This window comes from Eriocheir sinensis, chromosome 29 (assembly GCF_024679095.1).
Source record: "Eriocheir sinensis breed Jianghai 21 chromosome 29, ASM2467909v1, whole genome shotgun sequence".
In the NCBI taxonomy this organism is placed as follows: domain Eukaryota; kingdom Metazoa; phylum Arthropoda; class Malacostraca; order Decapoda; family Varunidae; genus Eriocheir; species Eriocheir sinensis.
Genome location: NC_066537.1, coordinates 6,837,806 through 6,863,109, shown reverse-complemented (window position 1 = coordinate 6,863,109; position 25,304 = coordinate 6,837,806). Strand labels below are relative to the sequence as shown.

At 41.5% G+C, this 25,304-nt stretch overlaps 1 protein-coding gene across 1 annotated transcript; it reads right to left on the bottom strand.

Moving 5' to 3' along the window:
- Positions 1-814: 814 nt before the first annotated feature.
- On the bottom strand, positions 815-24,580 carry LOC127004912 (tectonin beta-propeller repeat-containing protein 1-like). Its single transcript, XM_050873148.1, has 19 exons — positions 24,211-24,580; positions 22,613-22,885; positions 21,251-21,433; positions 19,694-20,120; positions 18,640-18,857; positions 17,745-18,496; positions 16,341-16,445; positions 15,760-15,931; positions 14,553-14,730; positions 14,124-14,233; positions 11,973-12,112; positions 10,778-10,856; positions 10,389-10,511; positions 9,433-9,552; positions 7,648-7,798; positions 6,929-7,128; positions 3,246-3,455; positions 2,343-2,576; positions 815-1,669 (listed from the first exon to the last, which is right to left on the bottom strand). The coding sequence occupies exons 2-19, from the start codon at positions 22,835-22,837 to the stop codon at positions 1,274-1,276; spliced, it is 4,023 nt and encodes a 1,340-aa protein (XP_050729105.1). The 5' UTR covers positions 22,838-22,885; positions 24,211-24,580; the 3' UTR covers positions 815-1,273.
- Between the last annotated feature and the right edge of the window lie 724 nt (positions 24,581-25,304).

Here is a 25,304-nt window from a genome sequence, read left to right as displayed (position 1 = left end):
ACACTACATAGCCTGACATCTCCTTAGCAATCTCAGTAATGGTGAAGTTCTGGCACATAATACTAGTCCACAACATGAGACAAGAGAGATTGCTGCCCTTAACTGATCTTCCTCACTCCTCCACCCCGCTCCGCATCAACAGTGATATGCAATACTCGTCACTTCTCGGAAAACTCTCCTCTCCTCGTCACTTCTCGGAAAACTCCTCTCTCAACACGGCAACATCCTCAACACTGATATGCAACACTAGTCACTTCTCCGTAAATATCTCGTCTCCACGTCACTTCTCGGAAAACTCTTCTCTCCTCGTTGCTTCTCGGAACACTTTATACAGCATCAACATCATTTTGTGTCTCTCTTAGGGATGTGTCGAGTTTGTTGTTCCTTTACCATGACACTTTCGAGGCTGAAGGAGATGTGTACCTACCCACCTGTGATCACTTTTCTGCATCTCTCAGTTTCACATATTTACAGAGGATCATTTTTTTTCATCTTTCAGGTTTTCAGGTTCACAAATGATCTGTTTTTTCTTCCAAATATACCTTGAACTTTCCACATACATAAGCCTTTTTAGTTGGACACATTATTCAGTTCTACAGGTTCACCAATGATCTGTTTTTCCATCTACCAGTTTTACAGCTTCACAAAGAATCTATTTTTGTGTCCAGTTTTACAGGTTAACAAATTATATAGTATCTGGTTTTCCATCCTTCAGTCTTTCAGCTTCACAATTGATCTCTTTTCCCCATCTTCCAGTTTCACAGCTTCACAAGTAATCTCTCTTCTGTTGTTTAGTCTTTCAGCTTCACAAATAAGTCCTTCAGCTTCACATATTAGTCCTTCAGCTTCACAAATAATCTCTCTTCTGTTGTTTAGTCTTTCAGCTTCACAAATAAGTCCTTCAGCTTCACATATTAGTCCTTCAGCTTCACAAATAATCTCTCTTCTGTTGTTTAGTCTTTCAGCTTCACAAATAAGTCCTCCAGCTTCACATATTAGTCCTCCAGCTTCACAAATTAATCTTCCAGCTTCACAAATTATCCAGTTTCCATTGTTCAGTCTTGCAGCTTCACACTACAAGATATGCGTCAACTTATAAAACCAGATACAACAATAATCTCTCTCTACCTGCTCTGAGGGACAACCAGGCAACAAGATCACATAGAAAGTAAGACAGACATCACTTCACAAAGCCCCCACAAAAGAGAACGTACAGTAGCTGCCATGAATCATCTTCGCCGCGATGCCAACACCACGAACAGAAGGATATCCACTAGTTAGGTTCCACACGATCATGAGTGGCGGGACTTCCTGACACGGACATACGGGCGCACACGGAACTCCACCCGGTACCGACAGTGTGACTCCAGCCTGTGCCAACCGGGAAGTACTCTGATATGCCCTCCCTACGCACCATCACACCTTGTACCGTTCCATTATCCGACGCATAGGACTCCAGGACAGCCCAGAGCGACCCGATGGTATCCACGCTGAAGCTCAAGACGCCCCCTGACACGAGTTCCCAGTCCGTGCCCTCGGGGAAGACTGGGAGGACGTTGGTTCGCCGGTGAAGGTTCCCAGCCCTGTCGAGTCCCCACACTGCCCCAGCGCCTGATGCCACCTCCACCAGGGGCTGACCGGGTGAGTCCACGTTAACCCATTGTGTGCCCTGGAAGAAGACGAAAAGGTTAGGATAATATAGGTGATAAGAAGAAGAATATGAAATGATTAGACAGATACAGACCAACGGAGACATCTAGAGGTATAGACTGAGAGAAGGGGAGTGAGAGAGAAAAATTAGAAGAAAACAAATGAAGAGGTTAGGGTAAAAGGAGACAAGAAAAATAAGAAGTGATGAGAAGGATACAGACCAATAGAGAGAGATATAGACAGTGAGAGAAGGAGTGAGAGAGAAAAATTAGAAGAAAACAAAGTGGTAAAATAGAGATAGATAAAGATATAGAGACTAACAATGAGAGAAGAATAGAGTGAGATGATGAGGAGAAGAATATGAAGAGACAGATAGAAAGATAGAGATAGAGACAAACAGAGAGAGAGGGAAAATGAGAGATGAGAATTCAAAAAGATAAGACAGACAGATTGAGATAAAGACACACAGTAAAAGAAGGAGAAAACTGAGAGATAGATAAGAAGAATATGAAGTAATTAGGCCAAGAAAAGAGAGGTTATTGAAAGGAAGAAGAGACATAGGAGGAACCAGGAGAAACAATAAACAAGAAAAAGCAAAATTGTACTCATAAATAAATACATAACTCACCATCTCTCTCCCTCTTCCCCTCTCTCTCTCTCCATCTCCCCCCCTCTCCCTCTCCTCTACGCACCTGAGGAATACCCGGCGTCACCCCCAGCCTGAGGTGCGCCCGGCCATCCTTGCTGACGGCCCAGACACTCGAGGGAGACACGCCAGCACACACGCTCATCATGGGGCACTCGGCCGGAACTAAGGTCCATGACTCCCCCTGGTGACACTCGGCTGTCACCCCAAGCCTCACCACCACCTCCCCCGTCACGCTCACCCCCCACACTGGCACCGTCTTGTCGCTCGCACACATCGGCTGTCAAGAAAAGGATAGATGGGTGATGATGGTGTGTAAGTCAAATGAGTGCCATATAAACAAAGAAATAAAGTCAAATCAGTCCCATATAAGCAAAGAAAGAATACAAGTCAAATCAGTCACATATAAACAAAGAATACAAGTCAAATGAGTGCCATATAAATAAAGGATAGAAGTCAAATGAGTGTCTGCTATCGGACAAAGGACATGACCCATTGAAATGTAATACCCCCAAAAATATGATCACAGTGAGTGCCTATGATATCAAACAGGGTAAATGAGGTAAAGTAAACAGAAAATGATGAAGCTAAGCAAATATGAAGATAAATAATGTGTGAAAAAAGGTTAAAAACTATGCACGTTGAGGTTATTTTCCCTCTTGCCTACTACAGAAAACAGGGCAAGAGAGAAATCCATACAAATACATAAATGAATAAATAAAAACATGCATGAAAAAGGATGAAAAATATGCATGAAGGGAAATTTTACTCGATAACATAAGCCACAAGAATTCCACACACAAACCTTCGGAATTTGACACTTCTTTGAGACTATTTTTTACACATAAGAAACCACTCATTTTTTTCTTTCTTTAGTGCCCTTGAGCTACTTTCCTTATCATAAAAACAAATGAATAAGTATATAAAAAAAAATATATATGAAACCCACCGAGACCGAGACGTCGATGAGCGCCACCTTCTCCATCTGCCGCCATGGACCCGAGGTGGATATGCGGCACTTCCTGAACCAGCGCCGCCGCCTCACCAGGTCCGTCACATAGCGGTGGCTGTGGTACGTCAGTGGGAAGTCTGTCGCATACTGCCACCCCTCCCGGTCCACTCCCCCTGGTGTGTGGTAGTCAACGCACCACTCGCTAGTCTGTGGGGAGGGAAATGCTTTCTTACTAATGAGACTTTCTATACAGCAAAGTCAAGTCATTCTTTGTTGATTTATACCATAAGGTGCTGGCTATCATGTGTCTGAAGATACCCTAAACTTAACCTAACCTAACCTAACAAAACCCCAAACAGTTACTAAAGGTCTTGACTCAGAAAATTCATAACCACTTCCGTACTAATGAGATTTTCTATACAACAAAGTGAGGTCATTCTTTGTTGATTTATACCATAAGGTGCTGGCTATCATGTGTTTGAAGATACCCTAAACTTAACCTAACATAACCAAAACAAACACTATAGGTCTTGACTCAGAAAATTCATATATGCTTCCTTACTAATGAGACTTTCCATACAACAAAGTGAGGTCATTCTTTGTTGATTTATACCATAAGGTGCTGGCTATCATGTGTTTGAAGATACCCTAAACTTAACCTAAAAAAAACAAAACTAACACTATAAGTCTTGACTCAGAAAATTCATAACTGCTTCCTTACTAATGAGACTTTCCATACAACAAAGTCAAGTCATTCTTTGCTGATTTATACCGTAAGGTGCTGGCTATCATGTGTTTGAAGATACCATAAACTTAACCTAACCTAACAAAACCCCAAACACAGTTCCTATAGGTCTTGACTCAGAAAATTCATAACTGCTTCCTTACTAATGAGACTTTCCATACAACAAAGTGAGGTCATTCTTTGTTGATTTATACCATAAGTTGCTGGCTATCATATGTTTGAAGATACCCTAAACTTAACCTAACAAAACCCCAAACAGTTACTATAGGTCTTGACTCAGAAAATTCATAACTGCTTCCTTACTAATGAGACTTTCCATACAACAAAGTGAGGTCATTCTTTGTTGATTTATACCATAAGTTGCTGGCTATCGTGCGTTTGAAGATACCCTAAACTTAACCTAACAAAACCCCAAACAGTTACTATAGGTCTTGACTCAGAAAATTCATATATGCTTCCTTACTAATGAGACTTTCCATACAACAAAGTGAGGTCATTCTTTGTTGATTTATACCATAAGTTGCTGGCTATCGTGCGTTTGAAGATACCCTAAACTTAACCAAACATAATCTTACAAAACCACAAACAGTTACTATAGGTCTGGACTCAGAAAATTCATATATGCTTCCTTACTAATGAGACTTTCCATACAACAAAGTGAGGTCATTCTTTGTAGATTTATACCATAAGGGGCTGGCTATCATGTGTTTGAAGATACCCTAAACTTAACCTAACATAATCTTACAAAACCAAAACAAACACTATAGGTCTTGACTCAGAAAATTCATATATGCTTTCTTACTAATAAGACTTTCTATACAACAAAGTGAGGTCACTCTTTGTTGATTTATACCATAAGGTGCTGGCCATCATGTATTTGAAGATACCCTAAACTTAACCTAACCTTACAAAATCAAAACAAACACTATAGGTCTTGACTCAGAAAATTCATAACTGCTTCCTTACTAATGAGACTTTCCATACAACAAAGTGAGGTCATTCTTTGTTGATTTATACCATAAGGTGCTGGCTATCATGTGTTTGAAGATACCCTAAACTTAACCTAACAAAACCAAAAACAGTTGTTATAGGTCTTGACTCAGAAAATTCAAATATGCTTCCTTGCTAATGAGACTTTCTATACAACAAAGTGAGGTCATTCTTTCTTGATTTATACCTTAAGGGGCTGGCTATCATGTGGCTGAAGATACCCTAAACTTAACCTAACAAATCCCAAAACAGTTACTATAGGTCTTGACTCAGAAAATTCAAATATGCTTCCTTACTAATGAGACTTTCTATACAACAAAGTGAGGTCATTCTTTGTTGATTTATACCATAAGGTGCTGGCTATCATGTGTTTGAAGATACCCTAAACTTAACCTAACAAAACCCAAAACAAACACTATAGGTCTTGACTCAGAAAATTCATATATGCTTTTTCACTGATGAGACTTTCTATACAACAAAGTGAGGTCATTCTTTGTTGATTTATACCATAAGGGGCTGGCTATCATGTGTTTGAAGATACCCTGAACTTAACCTAACAAAATCAAAACAAACACTATAGGTCTTGACAGAAAATTCATAACTGCTTCCTTAATAATGAGACTTTTCATACAACAAAGTGAGGTTATTTTTTGTTGATTTATACCATAAGGTGCTGGCTATCATGTGTTTGAAGATACCCTAAACTTAACCTAAGAAAACCCCAAACAGTTACTATAGGTCTTGACTCAGAAAATTCATATATGCTTCCTTAATAATGAGACTTTTCATACAACAAAGTGAGGTTATTCTTTGTTGATTTATACCATAAGGTGCTGGCTATCATGTGTCTGAAGATACCCTAAACTTAACAAAACCCAAAACAGTTACTATAGATCTTGACTCAGAAAATTCAAATATGCTTCCTTACTAATGAGACTTTCTATACAACAAAGTGAGGTCATTCTTTGTTGATTTATACCATAAGGGACTGGCTACCATGTGGCTGAAGATACCCTAAACTTAACCTAACAAAACCCCAAACAGTTACTATAGGTATTGACTCAGAAAATTCATAACTGCTTCCTTACTAATGAGACTTTCCATACAACAAAGTGAGGTCATTCTTTGTTGATTTATACCATAAGGTGCTGGCTATCATATGTTTGAAGATACCCTAAACTTAACCTAACCTAACCTAACCTAACAAAACCCAAAACAGTTACTATAGGTCTTGACTCAGAAAATTCATATATGCTTCCTTACTAATGAGACTTTCTATACAACAAAGTGAGGTCATTCTTTGTTGATTTATACCATAAGGTGCTGGCTATCATGTGTTTGAAGATACCCTAAACTTAACCTAACATAATCTTACAAAACCAAAACAAACACTATAGGTCTTGACTGAGAAATTTCATATATGCTTTCTTACTAATGAGACTTTCTATACAACAAAGTGAGGTCATTCTTTGTTGATTTATACCATAAGGTGCTGGCTATCATGCGTCTGAAGATACCCTAAACTTAACCTAACATAACCATACAAAATCAAAACAAACACTATAGGTCTTGACTCAGAAAATTCATAACTGCTTCCTTACTAATGAGACTTTCCATACAACAAAATGAGGTCATTCTTTGTTGATTTATACCACGAGGGGCTGACTATCATGTGTTTGAAGATACCCTAAACTTAACCCCCAGTCTGAGGTGTGTCTGATGTAAGGAAAACAAGAGTAAATAGGCAATAAATAAATAGACATATAGCAAGAAGAGTGTATCAAGTCACCTCTCCACCCGAAATTGACCTCTCCTTTGGCCACTCTTTACTTTTGTCTATTATGGGAGCGGTGAGTAGCGTGCTTTTTTTTTCTCTGCACTCTTTTTGTTGCCCTTGAACCGTCTCCTTTACTGTAAAAAAATCTATGGTCAGCATCACACCCACCCAAGACCAGTGTCGCGAGGGGAGGCGGATGCTCTCCTTGGGGCGGTGGTGCCTGCCGGTCTGGTCGCTCCAAGTGTGGCGGTCGGTAGGCAGCCCGCGGTGGGTGAAGCCGGTGACGGGGTTCCAGCGCTGGTTCTCCCACACGTACATGTGCCGCACGTCGCTCAGGAGGTGGTCGCCGGACTCGCTGCTGCTGCTGCCTGGGGGTGGGGGGTAATGAGGGGAGGAAAAGCAACGCACATTTATTTGTTTATGGTTATTTCGTTTTGTTTATTGTAATCTATTTCCTTTATTTTTCTTTTATTTTTATTGGTTTATTTATTTATGTTTAGTACTTTATTTAATTTCTTATCTTATTTTATTTCTTATTTATCTTATTTTTGTTTTCATTCATTTATTTATTTACTAACTAAATTTTATTTCTTCTTATTTTATTCCACTTATTTTTTTATTTTTTTTATTTATCTATTTAGTTTTTCTTATTTACTTCATTTACTTATCTTTCACTTTTATTTTTACTTATTTAATTTTTTATTCACTATTTTTGAGTGTATGTGTGAGTGTGTGTGTTTACCTAAAGGAAGAGGATGTGTTTCAAGCCACCTCTCAAACCATTTCTGAATAATCCTTTAAAATTCTCTATCAATCGAAGTAGTGGCAGCGTAACGAGATCTCAACACTAGGTAACAGTGTAACCTAATTGCCAGCCACCGTCTCACCTCTGCATAACCCGTCCTCCTCGGCCCCGGTGTAGTAGTAGACGTGGCAGTCGTGGGAGATGGCCCACGTCACGCCGTATGCCCCACCCTCCACCCTCTTGAAGTGACCCCCAACGCTGCGCCAGTACCAGTCTATGAGCTGCCTTGTGTCCTGCGCCAGAACACAGAGATTAATTTATTTTTCTTTATTATTATTATTATTATTTTTTTTTTTTTACAGAAAGAAGAAAGTGACGAAGTAGTACATGATGTCTCAAGTCTAGTACAATGCTCCTATGAAGAAAATTGAGCAAATCACCAAAGAAGAAAGAAGAAACTGAGCAAGTACATGATGTCTTTAGGCTAGTACAATGATCCTACAAAGAAAATTGAGCAAATCACCAAAGAAGAAAGAAGAAACTGAGCAGGTACATGATGTCTTTAGGCTAGTACAATGATCCTACAAAGAAAATTGAGCAAATCACCAAAGAAGAAAGAAGAAACTGAGCAAGTACATGATGTCTCTAGGCTAGTACAATGATCCTATGAAGAAAATTGAGCAAATCACCAAAGAAGAAAGAAGAAACTGAGCAAGTACATGATGTCTTTAGGCTAGTACAATGATCCTATGAAGAAAACTGAGCAAATCACCAAAGAAGAAAGAAACTGAGCAAGTACATGATGTCTCTAGGCTAGTACAATGATCCTACGAAGAAAATTGAGCAAATCACCAAAGAAGAAAGAAGAAACTGAGCAGGTACATGATGTCTCTAGGCTAGTACAATGCTCCTATGAAGAAAATTGACCAAATCACCAAAGAAGAAAGAAGAAACTGAGCAGGTACATGATGTCTCTAGGCTAGTACAATGCTCCTATGAAGAAAACTGAGCAAATCAACAAATAGAATTACACATAAACATAAAATACCGGTTCCGTCTTAAACTGATCTATACACATATATACAAACTGACAATACCAAACTGAAGCCAGAAGGAAATGGAAAATAAATATCAGAAAGAGAACCAAAGAGATTAGGAAAGATAAACTAAAGGAAACTGATGAGGAGGAGAAATATGGAAAACAGAATGAAGGAAGAGAAGCAGAAAAAGAATGACATGATAAAGTAAACGAAGCTGAAGAAGGATAAGGAAAACAGAACCAGGAAAAAGAAGGAAAGAAAGAATACAGAAAGTAGACATAGGATAAGATACATAAAAATTGGAAATGGAAAATAAAGATCAGAAAGAGAACCAAAGAAAGAGATTAGGAAAGATAAACTAAAGGAAATTGAAGAAGAGGAGAAATATGGAAAACAGAATGAAGGAAGAGAAGCAGAAAAAGAATGACATGATAAAGTAAACGAAGCTGAAGAAGGATAAGGAAAACAGAACCGGGAAAAAGAAGGAAAGAAAGAATACAGAAAGTAGACATAGGATAAGATACATAAAAATTGGAAATGGAAAATAAAGATCAGAAAGAGAACCAAAGAAAGAGATTAGGAAAGATAAACTAAAGGAAACTGAGGATGCGGAGACATGGGAAACAGAATGAAGGAAGAGCAGAAAAAAATGAGATGATAATTAGATGATAAGTAAACGAAGATGGAGAAGGAGAAGGAAAACAGAACTAGGAAAAAGAAGCAAAGAAAGAATACAGAAAGTGGACACATGGTAAGATACATATTGATGACTGTGGATAAGACCATTGCACACATATGAATCAGTCCAGTCCATCTAACATCTGGTATATAAGGTATGTGGCTAGTGCTCCTCCCCCCTCCTCCTCCGTCCTTCACCCAATACTCACAGCGCCATGGTTGTAAGTGATGTTGTTGATGGTGATGTCGCCGCGCACCGCCACGTGGGTGATGCAGGAAGGCGGCATGCGATGTTTGAAGCTGCACCAATACTGCTCATCGACGGACAGCTTAAGAGGAAGGTTAAGATGAGGACGGTGTTTGTCAGGTACGATTAGGTTGTTTTCAAATGTGTTCTTGTGTTGGTCATCTATGGAAAGCTAAGAGGGGAGCGTCTGAGATAAGGACAGTTCTAATAAGATGTCAAATGATGTTTAATATAAGAACTGTCTTTGTTGGCTGCATAATTTGGATCAGTTCTTCATAAAGTAAAGGAGGAAGAAGGGTGTGCTGTTGTGATTAAAGAGATACAAGTATTTGCTGTCAACCTCAAACAAAGATAAATGATACAGTGGGTAGTGGGTAGCGAGTTGCGGGCTTTTTTTTTATTAGTTTCCTTTTTTGTGCCCTTGAGCTGTCTCCTTTGTTTATAAGGCATTAAAATATATCTTTGGCTTTTACATACACATACAATATACAACAGGCATCATTAAAAGCCTTATTAATCCTACAAGGTGTCTATAAACAACACAGAAGAAGATGCAAACACTATGATGAGAAGGAAGAGGCATAAGAGGAACCAGGAGATATAATGACAAGAAAAAGCAAAATTGTACTCATAAATAAATACAGAACCCACCATCTCTCTCCCTCTCTCCTCTACGCACCTTAATAATAACAAATAAAAAAAATAATGGACAAGAAAAAACAAAATTGTACTGATAAATAAATACAGAACCCACCATCTCTCTCCCTCTCTCCTCTACGCACCTTAATAATAACAAATAAAAAAAATAATGGACAAGAAAAAACAAAATTGTACCCGTAAATAAATACAGAACCCTCCATCTCTCTCCGCCTCTCCTCTCCACGCACCTGAATAAGAACAAGCATAATAAAAACGAACCTTGAAGTCGTCATCATCACACACGATGGCCACCTCACACAGAGTCCCCCGCTCCAAGGTCATCATCCCCTGCTTCACCTCCGTCCCCCACACACCCTTCTTGCGGCTGTTGAGAATCACCTCCTGCAATGACAAGACAATCATCTCTCTGTCTTCACTCCACCCTATAGAAACAAATGAACTTCTGCTGCTCTATAGGAATTAAAACAGTGAATTTTTTTTATAGTTTTAAGTAGAGAAAGTTATCATCGCCACATTCTCTCAGACTTTCGTCCCTTCCTGGTGATTTCCTTATTCATATTAAGTTCAGATTTTGTTCATAGTTTGATATATAAAGCATCATGATTACCACACACACTGGCTTTCTTCCTTTCCTTGTCTCCACTTACATTTTTGGAGAATCTGGGATTGATGTGAATGGCAATGTTGGCGTCTACGCCTCGCCCGGCCTGGAGGTTGACGTGGAACCTAAGAGAGAAAAAGAATCAACTCAGGATCCACTCAAATACAAAACTCAATCAATAAATATTCACAATTAAACCAACTCTAACCTATTTAGAATCATTCACTATAAAGAGATATGAAGACCGATAAGGGGAGGGTATACATATTGTGGGAACGAACGCATTCCTCACTCTCATGGTTACACAAACTTTCCTCGGCCAAAAAAATAAAAGAAGGATAAAGAGAATTTGTATAATGAAGTAGAGGAGTGATTAGCATGTGAGAAAGTGGAAGAAAACAGTAGAGTTATCCTGCACAAAAGATTAAATAAAGGTAAAGAGAATCTGTATAATGAAGTAGAGGAATGATTAGCATGCGAGAAAGTGGACGAAAACAGTAGAGATTAAATAAAGATACAGAGAATTTGTGGAATGAAGTAGAGAAACGGTTAGTATATGTAAGAGTGGAGGAACGCCGTAAAGTTTCCCATTTAAAGAGAAAAAAGGAAAAGAAGTACAGCAAGAGAATTTGTGAGATGGAGCAGAGGACCTAAATAGTGGATGACAGCAGTAGGAAAAAAGAAACGAAGGATAGAGAAAATTTGTGGAGAGAAGTAGAGAAGTTAGAGTGGAGGAAAGCAACAGAAAGAAAGAAATGAGAGATAAAGAAAATTTGTGGAGAGAAGTAGAGGAGTTAGAGTGGAGGAAAGCAACAGAAAGAAAGAAATGAGAGATAAAGAAAATTTGTGGAGAGAAGTAGAGGAGTTAGAGTGGAGGAAAGCAACAGAAAGAAAGAAATGAGAGATAAAGAAAATTTGTGGAAGGAAGTAGAGAAGTCAGAGTGGAGGAAAGCAACAGAAAGAAAGAAATGAGAGATAGAGAAAATTTGTGGAGAGAAGTAGAGAAGTCAGAGTGGAGGAAAGCAACAGAAAGAAAGAAATGAGAGATAGAGAAAATTTGTGGAGAAAAGTAGAGAAGTCAGAGTGGAGGAAAGCAACAGAAAGAAAGAAATGAGAGATAAAGAAAATTTGTGGAGAGAAGTAGAGAAGAATTTAGAGTGGAGGAAAAAATGCAGGGAACAGAGGAGTGGTGAGTGAGCATGTGAGTGGAAGAAAGCCGCAGGGAAGGCACCACCACTCACCGATCCGCTCCCTCGTGTACCTCCACCAGCACCGAGACGAAGCAGCCGGGTCGGAAGCCTCGGTCAAGCAGCAGGACGGTAGAACTGGCGCCCTCATCCACAGGCAACATTTTGTGGGATACTCGGGCCTGCAGACGCATCTACGAAGGGAGGTGACACATGAGGATCATTATTATCATTATTTTTTTTTTTTTTTACAACAAACGAAACGGATCAAGGGCAACAACAACAACAAAATAAGCGGCCTGCTACTCGCCACTCCCATGATAGACAAAAGTAAAGAGTGGCCAAAAGAGACGTCAATTTCAATACTGCACAAAATGTATTAAGTTTCACAAGAGAACTGAAATATAATACAAGGAATCTGATCTTGCTTGTTCCTCCTTATACTAATACTAATCTCACTAAATACTAAACATGATACTAAAGACTAAACACTAAATACTAATCTCACCATGTCACAGCAAAACACCCAATCACAGACTCATACATAAATAAAATATCGTTAATGGCTTCTTTCTTTTTTTCATTTTCAAAGCAAAGGAGGCAGCTAACAGGAAAAAAAATACAGAAAAAAGAAAGCCTGCTATATCAGTGTTGCATAAGTGAAATGGTGGACTGTGTGAATGACCATGCATAAAACAAGGGAGAAAGCACAACTAGACTTAAGAGACACGCCAGTCCTCGTCGACGGACCGACTTGGTCGGCTAGATTTCGGTCGCCAATAGAGTCGGTCTGTCGGCACCCTGCTACAGGCCACCTTTGGCAAAGGCCCGTGCTCCCCCATGCAGGGAGGGAGCAATCTTTTCCCTTGTCTTCAGACAAGGGCCCGTTCCCCTAGTGATACTAGGGGATAATTCTTAAAAAAATATATATATATATATATATATATATATATATATATATATATATATATATATATATATATATATATATATATATATATATATATATATATATATATATATATATATATATATATATATATATATATAAAACTGAGAAAAATTATGCTATATGGAAACAAAATTTGATATGAACTGCAAAACTGTTCCATATCACAGCCTCATCTCATGTAGAAGGTAATGCCCACAAACATTTTCCATTTATCAGACTATTTTCAACTAAAATGTTGTCTTGTACTACAACACACATAAACTACCTATTGAAAAAGGATCTCCAGCTTTTCTAATACTATAAAAATTCCTTGACCTTCTCTATCTAGGGCCAGTTGAGCTTATTCTTAATGCATAGTATTATTCATTACATTAACCCGATAGCAGCGACGGGCCAAATTTGTGGCTTTACCGTGTAGCAGCGACGGGCCAAATTTGTGCCATGAAATAACCCAAAAAAATAGATGATAGATAATCTGATCACAAATGCTTTGATATATATTGTGAAATGGTTTGTGTGAGGGATGATTTTTCTCATTTTTCTTGCTTAGAGGGGCCATTAAGAAACATGGTCCCCGCTGCTACCGGGTTAAGATGCTTGAAGGCAATAATAATAGTTACCCCAACAAAAAAATTCCTCAACGTTCTCTAGTTTTGGTCTATCGAGTCTATTCTTCATGCAGTGTGCAGTGTTCAGGCAGGATATTAGACAAGTATTGAGGTGCTCCGAGGCAATAGGAAGAGTAGTCACCGTTTCCGAGAGGGACGCAATGGAGGAGCAGAGAGTTAGGAGGTAGCGTGCAAAGATCTTGTGTTTCCCGTTGCCCTTTGAGACGGTGTGGTGGCGGCCTGACGTCAGAGAGAGCTGCACGTACGCACACACATACACACCGATCAAAATGGAGTTGTAAAAGGGTACCAAGTTGACTTTCTCTGGGTAAAAATTGCAGTTTCAAAAGTAAAAGAGCGTGACATAATAAGAGAAATTAGCGATAGGAGTAAATGAAAGTAGGATTAAATAAGAGAAGAGTGAGAAACAATAAAGTAGAAAAAAACAGAGGAAAATATGATATGAAAAAACAACAGTAAGAAAACGAAGAGAGATAAGAATTGATGAAGAAAAGGAAACGGAAGACTGACACGAACAACCCAAGTAAAAGAAAAAGATCGAATACAAAAAAGGAGACAGAAGAAGGTTAGATACATATTAATAGATAGGAATAGAACCACTGTGAAGGGACATGCCACACTCACCTCCTCCTCCGTCTGATACTTGTCGCACACGTAAACGCCGCCCTGCGCTGTAACGCCCCACACGGCATACTGGGACGGCCTCTTCTTGAGACCTCGGAGTGTCTTACAGGCTGCAGAGGACACCAAGATTATAGGATACATAGAACACACACACACACACACACACACACATAGAAATACTCAAACCAAAAATATACACAAATAGAAAATGATAATGATTGAATGTGAACCAAACAGAGGACGAAACAAATAAAATAAACAATCGTAAACTAGAACAAAATAAGAAAGCAAAATAAAAAAAATAAATAAGTAGAGCAGCCCAAAACATTCCCAAGCTGAAACAAAATAAAAGATAAAGAAAATAATAAAAAACAGCCTAAAAAAATAACGAAAACAAAACAAAACACATTCCAGAAGCCGAGTGACAACCTGAGGAGATGTGGTTGAGCCATTCCTCGGCCTCCGTTTCCGAGGAGAAGGAGAGAGTCTTGGGCCGCAGGGGGTGGTTGGGGTGGTAGACGGCCACCAGCGACCGCCCCTTCGACCGGCCCACCGACCCCTCCACGCACATGGCCGCCAGCAGGATGGAACCACACGAGATCTCATCCTAAAGGGGGGAGAAGAGAAAAAGTGCGGTGAGAGATTCTTACTATACTCGGAAATGAAAACAGAGGAGAGAAAATCAGACATAACCTTCGGAAACTTGGGAAAAGAACGTGTAGGGGCTATGAAGGACCAAGAGAAGGGGACATTACTAAACCAATCCCTCCAAACACCATTACATCACTCAACTGTTACTTGGAAATGAAAATAAGAGAGAAAATCAGACATAACCTTCGAAAACTTAGGAAAAGAGCACGTACGGGCTGTGAAGGACCAAGAGAAGGGGACATCACAAAACCAATTCCTTCAAACTCCACCAATCCGAACCACCACCACGCTATAAAACCACTGAACTGTTACTCGGAAATGAAAACAGAGGAGAGAAAATCCAACATAACCTTCGGAGTCTTAGGAAGAGAGCACATATGGGCTGTGAAGGACCAAGAGAAGGGGACATTATAACACCAATCCCTTCAAACTCCACCAATCCGAACCACCACCACGCTATAACACCACTGAACTGTTACTCGGAAATGAAAACAGACGAGAGAAAATCAAACATAACCTTCGGAAACTTAGGAAGAGAACATGTAAGGGCTGTGAAGGACCAAGAGAAGGGGACATCACAAAACCAATCCCTTCAAACTCCACCAATCCGAGCCACCACCACGCTATAACACCACTGAACTGTTACTAGGAAATGAAAACAGAGGAGAAAATCGAACATAACCTTCAGAAACTTAGAAAAAGAACATGTAAGGGCTGTGAAGGACCAAGAGAAGGGGACATTATAACACCAATCCCTCCGAACTACATTTAAACGGACCACCACCACATTATGACATCAATGAACTGTTACTCGGAAATGAAAATAAGAGAGAAAATCAAACATAACCTTCGGAAACTTAGGAAAAGAACATGTAAGGGCTGTGAAGGACCAAGAGAAGGGGACATTATAACACCAATCCCTCCGAACTACATTACAACACCAATCTCACCACCAGTACCACACACCACCCAGCTATCTACGTACCAGCACCGGCGAGGACAGGGAGTAGTGAATCAACAGTGTCGCGTCCTTGACCTGGGACCTCCGCGACCCCACCATGACCAACTCCACACGTGCCGGCACCCACTGCTTGCCTGCCCACCACCGGCACTGCCCTGAGATGGCCCATGATGACCCCTCCACCGCCTCCTCAAAGCTGGACCAGAGGAATTTAGTTAACGCTTCATGTGTGACAGAGGTGAGCGCTGAGGCAAAGAGCAGCTAGAGTGTATGCCCCAAACCTGAGTTCTATGTTTATAAATGAGGAATAATTGAAGTTGAACATTAATTAGACAGACATGCATTATGGCCAAGAACAGCTGTAGTGTGTTGTTGTTGTTGTTGTTGTTGTTTGTTTTTTTACAGCAAAGGAGACGGCTCAAGGACAACAAAAACAGCGTCGAAAAAAAAAAACCCGCTACTCACCGCTCCCACGACAGACAAAAGTAAAGAGTGGCCAAAAGAGAGGTCAATTTCGGGTATCCCCCATCTTTATCTTCACGTTTACTGCTGGTCATTTTACTCTATGCTCAAGGTAACAAAGAGGAGAGAGGAGAATCACCCACCCGCTGAAGGGCACAATCTCCCTCTCGTGGCGTTCGTGCAGCCGATGTAGAACGCTGACCCGCCAAGGCTCGCTGGAGTGCGCCAAGGACATCTCACTCACAAACCTGCGGGCCGAGGGGATGGTAAAGGCTCCAGTTGGCAAGAGCACTGAATAATTATGCACAGAAATACGACTAAGGAAACAGTACTGAGAATTTCAATCATTTCACATTGGCACTTTCTTCGTTATGGTGTGTGTGTGTGTGTGTGTGTGTGTGAGGAGGGGGGACAGGGTGAAGGCGTCCGCTAAGGGAGTGTTACATGAAAACCCTTTAAAAGAAACGAGCTAAATGGAGGGACAACCGTAGCACTTTCTTCATTATGGCAGAAAGTGTAGCATGCGTGTGTTGGGGAGGGGAAAACACCACTATAGTCCGGCAAATCTGAAGTGGCGGCTCTGACGTAGACAGCCCGCCAGACACTGGTGCTATGTCTCCAACTGACCTCGCGTACCGTGCCTCTCACACCCTTCTCTCTCTCTTTCTCTCTCACTCTAGTATAAAGACAAATAAGTTTTTTTTATGAATGATTCTCTATCTGTGAGTGAATACAAAGAAATTTGTACAACACTTGGCAGCGTTGCCACCGCGGCGTTGTCAGCTCAAGTCTGAGTCCTGCTACTCTCAACCCAACACATCGAAGTTGCCAGTTGCTCTGCCTGCTTTAATTATCGCATTTCTCCCATTTTTTAGTGTGTCTGCCATCTGCTATACAATGTCAGCCATACGGCATAATTATGAGAAAATATGGAGACTGTACCTGTATATGGAATGCCAGGACCGTCAAGCAAATTCTGATGCGAGTCATATGGAGGTGAATGGTGAGGTTCCGCTGGGGATGGCCAGGGAGTGGGGAAGGAGTGGTCGCTAAGAACATTAAAATATTACACTTTGACCTTATTTCCACACCACCCAAGGGGTAAAGAGTCTTGGTGCGATTTTTTTTAAAGAGGTTTATTATTATTATTATTATTATTATTATTATTGTTATTATTATTATTATGCATTGTCGTGCACCATACTCCCCAAATGAGAGTACACCCCCACTTTTCTCGCGCGCACACACACACACACACACACAAACACAAAGAGAGAGAGAGAGAGAGAGAGAGAGAAACACACACACACACAAACACACACAGAGAGAGAGAGAGAGAGAGAGAGAGAGAGAGAGAGAGAGAGAGAGAGAGAGAGAGAGAGAGAGAGAGAGAGAGAGAGAGAGAGAGAGAGAGAGAGAGAGAGAGAGAGAGAGAGAGAGAGAGAGAGACACGGTGTGCGAGGTCAGATGGAGACGTGGCAACAGGGTCTAGCGGGCTGTCTACGTCAGAGCCGCCACTTAAGATTTACCAGACTATACATCCTCACCACTTGGGCATGTTGTTAGCCTTGATCCAGCAGCCTCCGCCGGTCACCCACAGCCACAGACGGTCGTCATCCACTGGAAGGAGATTGAAGACTGGACCCTCCTCCCGCGGTGGCCCAAGCGACCCCTGGGAGCTCGCACTGCTGTCGTGGCGTAACCGAGACTCACTCCACTCACTGCCGACGGGGAATTGGCGCAGCGCAGGCTTTTGTTCATCCACGACCGACTCCTCCTTGGCTGGCTCTTTAGTCTGCGTCACTGGGGGAAAGATGCCAGTGTCTGTTGGGGTACTCTGGCTGGCTAGGAGGCTGGCAACATACTCCCCTGTGTGGTCTGACGTGCCTGAGGACTCAAGGGAACTACACTCCTCTGGGTACTTGATCTTGATGTTAGGGGACTCTGGACTGGAGGCAGCGTTTATGGATGCACTTGGTGACTTCTGCTCCTCCTCTATGTCTCCTCCCTCTCCCTTCTGCTGTCCCACCTCCTCCTCCTCCTCCTTCTTCAGCGACAGGTCACCCAGGGCCTTCTCAACACTGTCCGGGGTATTGGTGTTGTCTGGGGCACTCGACGCCTTGCCCAAAGAGAGGCTTGACTGGGGACTCACACTGGAGCTCCGGTCGCCGCTCGGGGATGGGGTCTCGCGAGTACTGATGGGCAGGCTCACAGGCTTCCAGGTTCGCCCAGTGAGCTCGGACGGGGTGACGCCTGTTCGTACCATTACTAGGGTGTCCTCGCTGCTGATGCCCCAGACCTGTATAAATGTATAAGCGAATATTGGCACTTATCCACACACTCGTAAAAAAAAATAATAATAATAATAATAAATAAATAAGCAAATAAATAAATAACAAAATTTTACAAAAAAGTTTACTGACAATTATCAAACAAAAATACCTGGTCATTGGGCCCTATGGAGACACTGTTGAGGCTGCCCACCATCTGGAGCCAGGAGGTGCCGATGATGGTGTCAGCGTGGGGGTTGTCGGACCTCTCCAGTCCTCGTCTAAACCACACCTGATGATCGCGCGCCACCGCCCACGCCGACTCCACGCCCACTGCCACCTGCTGTAGCCGCCCGCCCTCAGGAGCCTCCACCACCACCCAGTCTTTCCCTGCAGGTGGAGAAAGTGAGTGTCTACAAGCAAGAAATACACAATGCTCCCTGTTCCTACTCCTTCTCCTCCGATAGCAAAATACGTAACATTTCTTCCACAATGGCCCAGTCTCTCCCTGCAGGTGGATGAGTGTTTAGACAAGAGGAAAATGTATGAAGTTCCTGGTTTCTACTTCTTCTCTTCCGATAGCAAAAGTCGTATCTCTCTTCCACGTAGTTAGGCAAAAAAGTAAACAGTCCCTTTCCCTCCCTCCCCTTCCATGCATGCTTTTCTCTTTTCCTTTATCTCTCTTCCTCTTTCAACAGCAAAATATACTTAACTTTTTTCCTCCAAGTAAGTCATAAGATAAAACAGTTCCTTTTCTTCTTTTCCCTTCCAACCAAGCTTTTTTTTATTCTCTCTCTCTTAAAATACACTTCCGTTGTTGTAAGTTGAATGGGATGAGTGGGAAGGGAAGGCAGAGAGGGAGAGGAAGGATGTTGGTAAAGAGAATAGGAGGGTTGAGGAATGGATAGGAAGGTTGAATGGAATGAGTCGGAAGGGAAGGCAGAGAGGGAGAACGAGGATGTTAGTGAAGAGGATAGGAAGGTTGAGGAATGGATAGGAAGTGAAGGTGGAGGAATATTATATGCGGTAAGGAGAAATGGGCAAAGAGTAGAAGGGTGGAGGTGGTGAGAAACAATTGATAAAGAAGGTAGGAGGGGAAGTGGGGGCGAAGAAGAAGGTTTTTGTTTTTGTTTTGTTTTGTTTTGTTTTCTGGGCATGAGCTACGGTATCTCCCTTCCTGCAAACACACACACACACACACAAAAAAAAGGAATCCCAATACTCACCCTTTGGACACTCCCTGTTGATGCCCGTCCGCACGATGACCTTCCCATCCCACGTTACGGCCCACACACGCCCCGACCGCCCTACAGACACCGACGTCACATCCTTATCCGTGGGCGTAGGGACATGCGACCAGTGACACCCTTCCGGACATGTGCCATCCACCGCCTCCCGCACCATCACCCGTCCGAGCGCAGTGACAGCCCATACCATAAGGCGATCAGGGTCCTCCCCCGGCACCTCCCCGCCCCCCACGCTGATGTCGATGAAGGGCTCCTGCGTGGCGTCCTGGTAGATGGGCGGGACGGCCGACCACGTGTCCAGCGCAACATAGCGACGGTAGCGCACCCATTTCCGCCGGCGCACGCAGGAGTTCCACCGTTTGTCCGCTGTGAAGGTCCGTGGGAAGTCGATGGAATAGGTCCAACCCTGAGGAGAGAGGATAAAGGATTGTGGATTAGGTATTGAGAGGAAGAGGGATTGAAAGGATAAGGTATTGAAGGGTACAGCATTGATGAAAAGATATTGAGAGGAAAAGGGATTGAGGATAAGGGATTGAAAGGATAGGGTATTGAAAAGTGCAGCATTGATGAAATGATATTGAAGAAAAGGTATTGCAAAGGTAAGGTATTGAGGATGTCCATGTATTAGCCTCCATCAGTGCTCTCTACTATTATTATTATTATCATTATTATTTTTATTACAAGAGATGAAACAGATAGAGGAAGGAGTGCCCACATTAATCCTCCTATTCTCCTTATATCTATTTTTTACCCTGAGGAGACTATGGGTCGTATTATAAGACATTTCGCTGGCCAAGAACACATATTTGACAAGGCTTTCGTAGGAGTTGTGGGCATTTCCAGGAGTAGTTTTATGACCCTGGTGATAGTTTGACCCTTCCTCTGTACCAAGAACCTGAAGAAACACTCATTCGAACCCGACTGACTCCCTCTCTGACCTTTAGAAATAGGTGATGTGAGGAGCGAAAGTGTCTTTTAATACCAACCAATAAGTTAGTCTGGCTATTGTTAGTTATTAGGCTATATAGATGTGTTCTCTCTTTTCCCTATCTCCATATCAGTACAGTTACCCATATCATCATCCCTATCAACACATTTCTCCCTTATCTTCCTCCTTCCTATGAATACAGTTACCCTTATCATCATCCCTATCAACACAGTTCTCCCTTAGCTTCCTCCTTCCTATCAGTACAGTTACCCTTATCATCATCCCTATCAACACAGTTTTCCCTTGTCTTCCTCCTTCCTATCAGTACAGTTACCCTTATCATCATCCCTATCAACACAGTTTTCCCTTGTCTTCCTCCTTCCGATCAGTACAGTTACCCATGTCATCATCCCTATCAACACAGTTCTCCCTTGTCTTCCTCCTTCCTATCAGTACAGTTACCCTTATCATCATCCCTATCAACACAGTTTTCCCTTGTCTTCCTCCTTCCTATCAGTACAGTTACCCATGTCATCATCCCTATCAACATAGTTCTCTCTTGTCTTCCTCCTCCACATCAGCACAGTTTCCCTTCTCCTGCTCCCTACCTCCTTGTCCAGTGCCTGCCCCTCATGTATGTGGTGCAGGTGCCAAGGGGACTCCCAGGACCAGGCCAGGGTGGGCAAGGTGATGCTGCTCAGGGTGCGCTTTGACAGGCCGTCGGCGCTGGAGAAGTTTGGGCGGTCTGACGGAAGCAGCGCCCCAGTGAAGCCTTCTATAGGGTTCCATCGCTGCCGGAGGGGAGGAAAGCGGAGATGATGGAGAGTTATATGGAGGAATAAAAATATGTAGAAATTGAAAAAGATTGTTGTAGTAAGTAAAAAGTATCTGTTGTATTAGGTGAAGTAAAAAGGAAAGTGAACAAACCATAGGCAAGAGGGTAAGACTGAAACAACTTAATATATACAGTACGTACAACATTATAAGGAGTAATGTAATGCAACCATCATATTATAGCCCTAATTTAGAGATACAGATTAATATTACTACTAAAAAAAAATTAAAATCAAGTATTGTAATTCCTTCAGCTTAACCCAGTAGCAGTGGGGATCATGTTTCTTAACCCGTAAGCTGCGGGACTGAGATTCTGAGTGCATAGCCCTAGTATATATCATATCGATTGACCTTCAATAATAATGATATCTAAGTTATATACGTGTCATAAATATTACAATACACATATCTGTAGCAATAATGTGTTGTATCCTTGCATTTTCTTAGATTTTTCTATTTCAAAATGTTTTCTGGCAGTATCTGAAAGAAAGAAAGAAACTTTTTTTTTTTTGAAAAAAATCGCTTCAGAAGGCTAGAGAGCGCTTAGCAGCTCAGCAGAAGGCGCATAGCAGTTCAGTTAATGGTCCCTCTAAGCAAGAAAAATGAGAAAAAATCATCACTCACACAAACCAATTCATAATATATATCGAAGCATTTGTGATCAGTTTATGTATCATCTATTTTGGGGGGTTTAAATCGTGGCACAAATTTGGCCCGTCGCTGCTACCGGGTTAAGCACACATACACACACAATGGTATAACATATAAAAAGATCATGGTTATTTGCTGAACCATGACCTTATTAATGGACAATCCCAGCCTAAAGAAAATTGACCTTATAAGAAAACTAAAGGGAGAAGAAACAGGTTACTAATGATGACGTGTAGTGAAAACATAACACAAAAAGAAACATATAATAACCTACAAATAAAGGAGAATTCTGAGTAACTCCTTCAGTGGTACACGGAGACACACACACACCCCTGGTTCTCTACACACACACACACACACACATGGTGGTGGAGGCGAGCATTGTCCAACAAATGAAGGAAAGGCTGAATGAATGTAGATATGGAGACAGGACTATTAGAGCTTACTTCGGGCCCGATAGACTACAAATAGGTAAATACACACACCTGGTTCTCGTAGCTCTCCTCGCAGACCCTGATGGGCACTGAGGACCCGTACACAAACACATACACCTGGTGGTCACCTCCAAGCGCCCACAGAACAGACTCGTGTGCTGCCAGGCGTTTGAACTCGATCCCCAGGTAGTCCAGCTCCCGCCAGAACGCCTCATCCGTTGAGAGGCCAAACACCCGCCCAAGGTTGTTGACGGCGAAGAGCTGCGACGACGGCATCCTGGCTCACCCACCTCGGCTATCACCGCATCCGCTACCGCCTCCCTCCTGATGGCGAGAAAAGTTACTGTCAGGGTTATTCTGGTAGACTGAAGGCAAGAAACACTGAGCTAACTTCAAGTCCTACTTCTAAAATCTACTAAAATTACACACACACACAAAAAAAATTTAAGCTATTTACCATTAAAATACCTAATTCACTTTGTTTATTGACACTATTTATACATATAGATAAGATGGATAGATATAGAAAGATGGATAGAGACCTTATCATACTATTCATTTTTCTTCATTACTATTTCTGTCGGACAGTACAATTTTCGGTAATTGTGGAGATTGACTCCGCGCCTCCAGAATACGATATTACGCCTCCATATTATAGTTAAGGGATGAAATACATGTTCCTCAACCATAATATGAAGGTGCAAGTACTTAAAAGAAAAAGGCCTAATCCCCTTCCCTTAACGATCTTGGGGGACCTGTGGGAAATCAGGGGTTTTATCAGGACCCAGAGTGAATTTCCATATCTACGCTATTTTCAGCAATGGACAATATTAATTTTACCTTCACTTAATGTGCAATGGTAATTTCCAACCACTGCTCATCCTTACAGAACAAGTAGAATGGGGTTTTTTTTATGTATTAGATGAATAAATCAGCAAAGGTCAACAGTCACAAAACTACACTTGGATTTTCTTACCTAGAATCATGGATAACTTATCACCACACACACACACTACAACTTTGGAAATCCCTCATTGCCTCACACACTCCCTCACTTCCCTTCCACCCCCACAGCCCTTGCCACAGACACCACAGATCCTCCAGACACACACCTCAAGTCCTATCACAGACACCACAGATCCTCCAGACACACACCTCAAGTCCTATCACAGACACCACAGATCCTCCAGACACACACCTCAAGTCCTATCACAGACACCACAGATCCTCCAGACACACACCTCAAGTCCTATCTCAGACACCACAGATACTCCAGACACACACCTCAAGTCCTATCACAGACACCACAGATCCTCCACACACCTCGGTTCCTAGTGACTCCTAATCCATATCCTACGAGTATCCTACACGTATAACTTAACCTGCGTCCCATTATCCTACACGGCCTTAAAACTGACTGCCACTCCCTCGCCATAGCCACTAGAACACAAAACAAAGGCAAATAAAACACAAAACACGAAATAAAACAGCGAAAACATATTACGAAAGAAAGAAAAAAAAAGGAAATAAGCCCGTTCTCAAGGCCCTAAACTGATTGTCACCTCTTCCATCCCTCATTTGACCTTACAAGCTTATTTTTCAGTCATTTTAGAATATATATGACCCTTAAGCACTGTTATTTCCCTTACCCGAGTTGATGTAGAGGAGAAATAAGGCGTGCCGTCCCTCTCTCTGTCTCCTTGGAACTGTCAGAGGCAAGGAAAATTCAGCCTCTTTAACGGGTTTACTTTTCCGTTCTGTCCTTTTTTTTTCATGTTTCTTGGTTTGTTTTCGCTGTTTTATTCGTGTTTTGTGTCTGATTTGTGTTATGTTTGTTCGAAAATTGTTCTTATTATTGTTTCTTTCAGTTCTGTTGGTGTTAAGGTCAGCCTCTTTATCGGGTCCCATGTTTTCCTTTTTTTCATGTTTCTTGGTTTGTTTTCGCTGTTTTATTCGTGTTTTGTATCTGTTTTCTTTGTCTCATTTAATATGCTCGTATGTTGTTGTTTATTTCAGTGCTTCTGTTGAGTTTTTTCTTCCTTTAATTATTTTTTTCTTTTTTTCTGTCTTTCTTCTTCTGTGAACCTCCTCTGAAGCTGTACTTGATTTTGCTTCCCTTTCGTATTGTATTTCAGTCATTACACTCTCTTAATTCTGGAAGCTGTTTTATTTTTCTTTCTCTTTGTCTTAATTTCGATCTTCTGTGAACCTCCTCTGAAGCTGTACTTGATTTTGCTTCCCTTTCGTATTGTATTTCAGTCATTACACTCTCTTAATTCTGGAAGCTGTTTTATTTTTCTTTCTCTTTGTCTTAATTTCGATCTTCTTCTGTGAACCTCCTCTGAAGCTGTCTCGCCTCTTAATAGGTGTTTACAACTTGATTTTCCTTCCTTTTCGTATCGTGTTTCAGTCACTCTCTTCCCCGTTCCTGTCTTATTCTTTCTCTTTCTGTCTTTATCTTTCTTTCTCCTTCTTCTGTGAACCTCCTCTGACGCCTTCTTTCGTCTCTTTTAAGTCTTTACAGCTTCATTTTCCTTCATTTTCGTATCCTGTTTCAGTCACTCTCTTCTCCGTTCTTGTCTTACGTACTCTTTCTCTTCTGTCTTTATATTTTCTTCTTCTTCTGTGAACCTCCTCTGACGTACGCCTTAATTCTTTCGCCTCTTCTAAGTCTTTACAGCTTCATTTTCCTTGATCCTTTTCGTATCCTGTTTCAGTCCTCCTCCTCCTTGCAAAAATGCTC

Coding starts and splice junctions, on each gene's coding strand:
- LOC127004912 (XM_050873148.1), bottom strand. CDS start 22,837: ATGCCGTCGTCGCAGCTCTTCGCCGTCAACAACCTTGGGCGGGTGTTT. Junction 16,446..17,744: donor GCTAACAACATGCCCAAGTG/GTGAGGATGTAT, acceptor CTCGGCCCGCAG/GTTTGTGAGTGAGATGTCCT. Junction 1,670..2,342: donor TGACGCCGGGTATTCCTCAG/GTGCGTAGAGGA, acceptor GTCTTCTTCCAG/GGCACACAATGGGTTAACGT.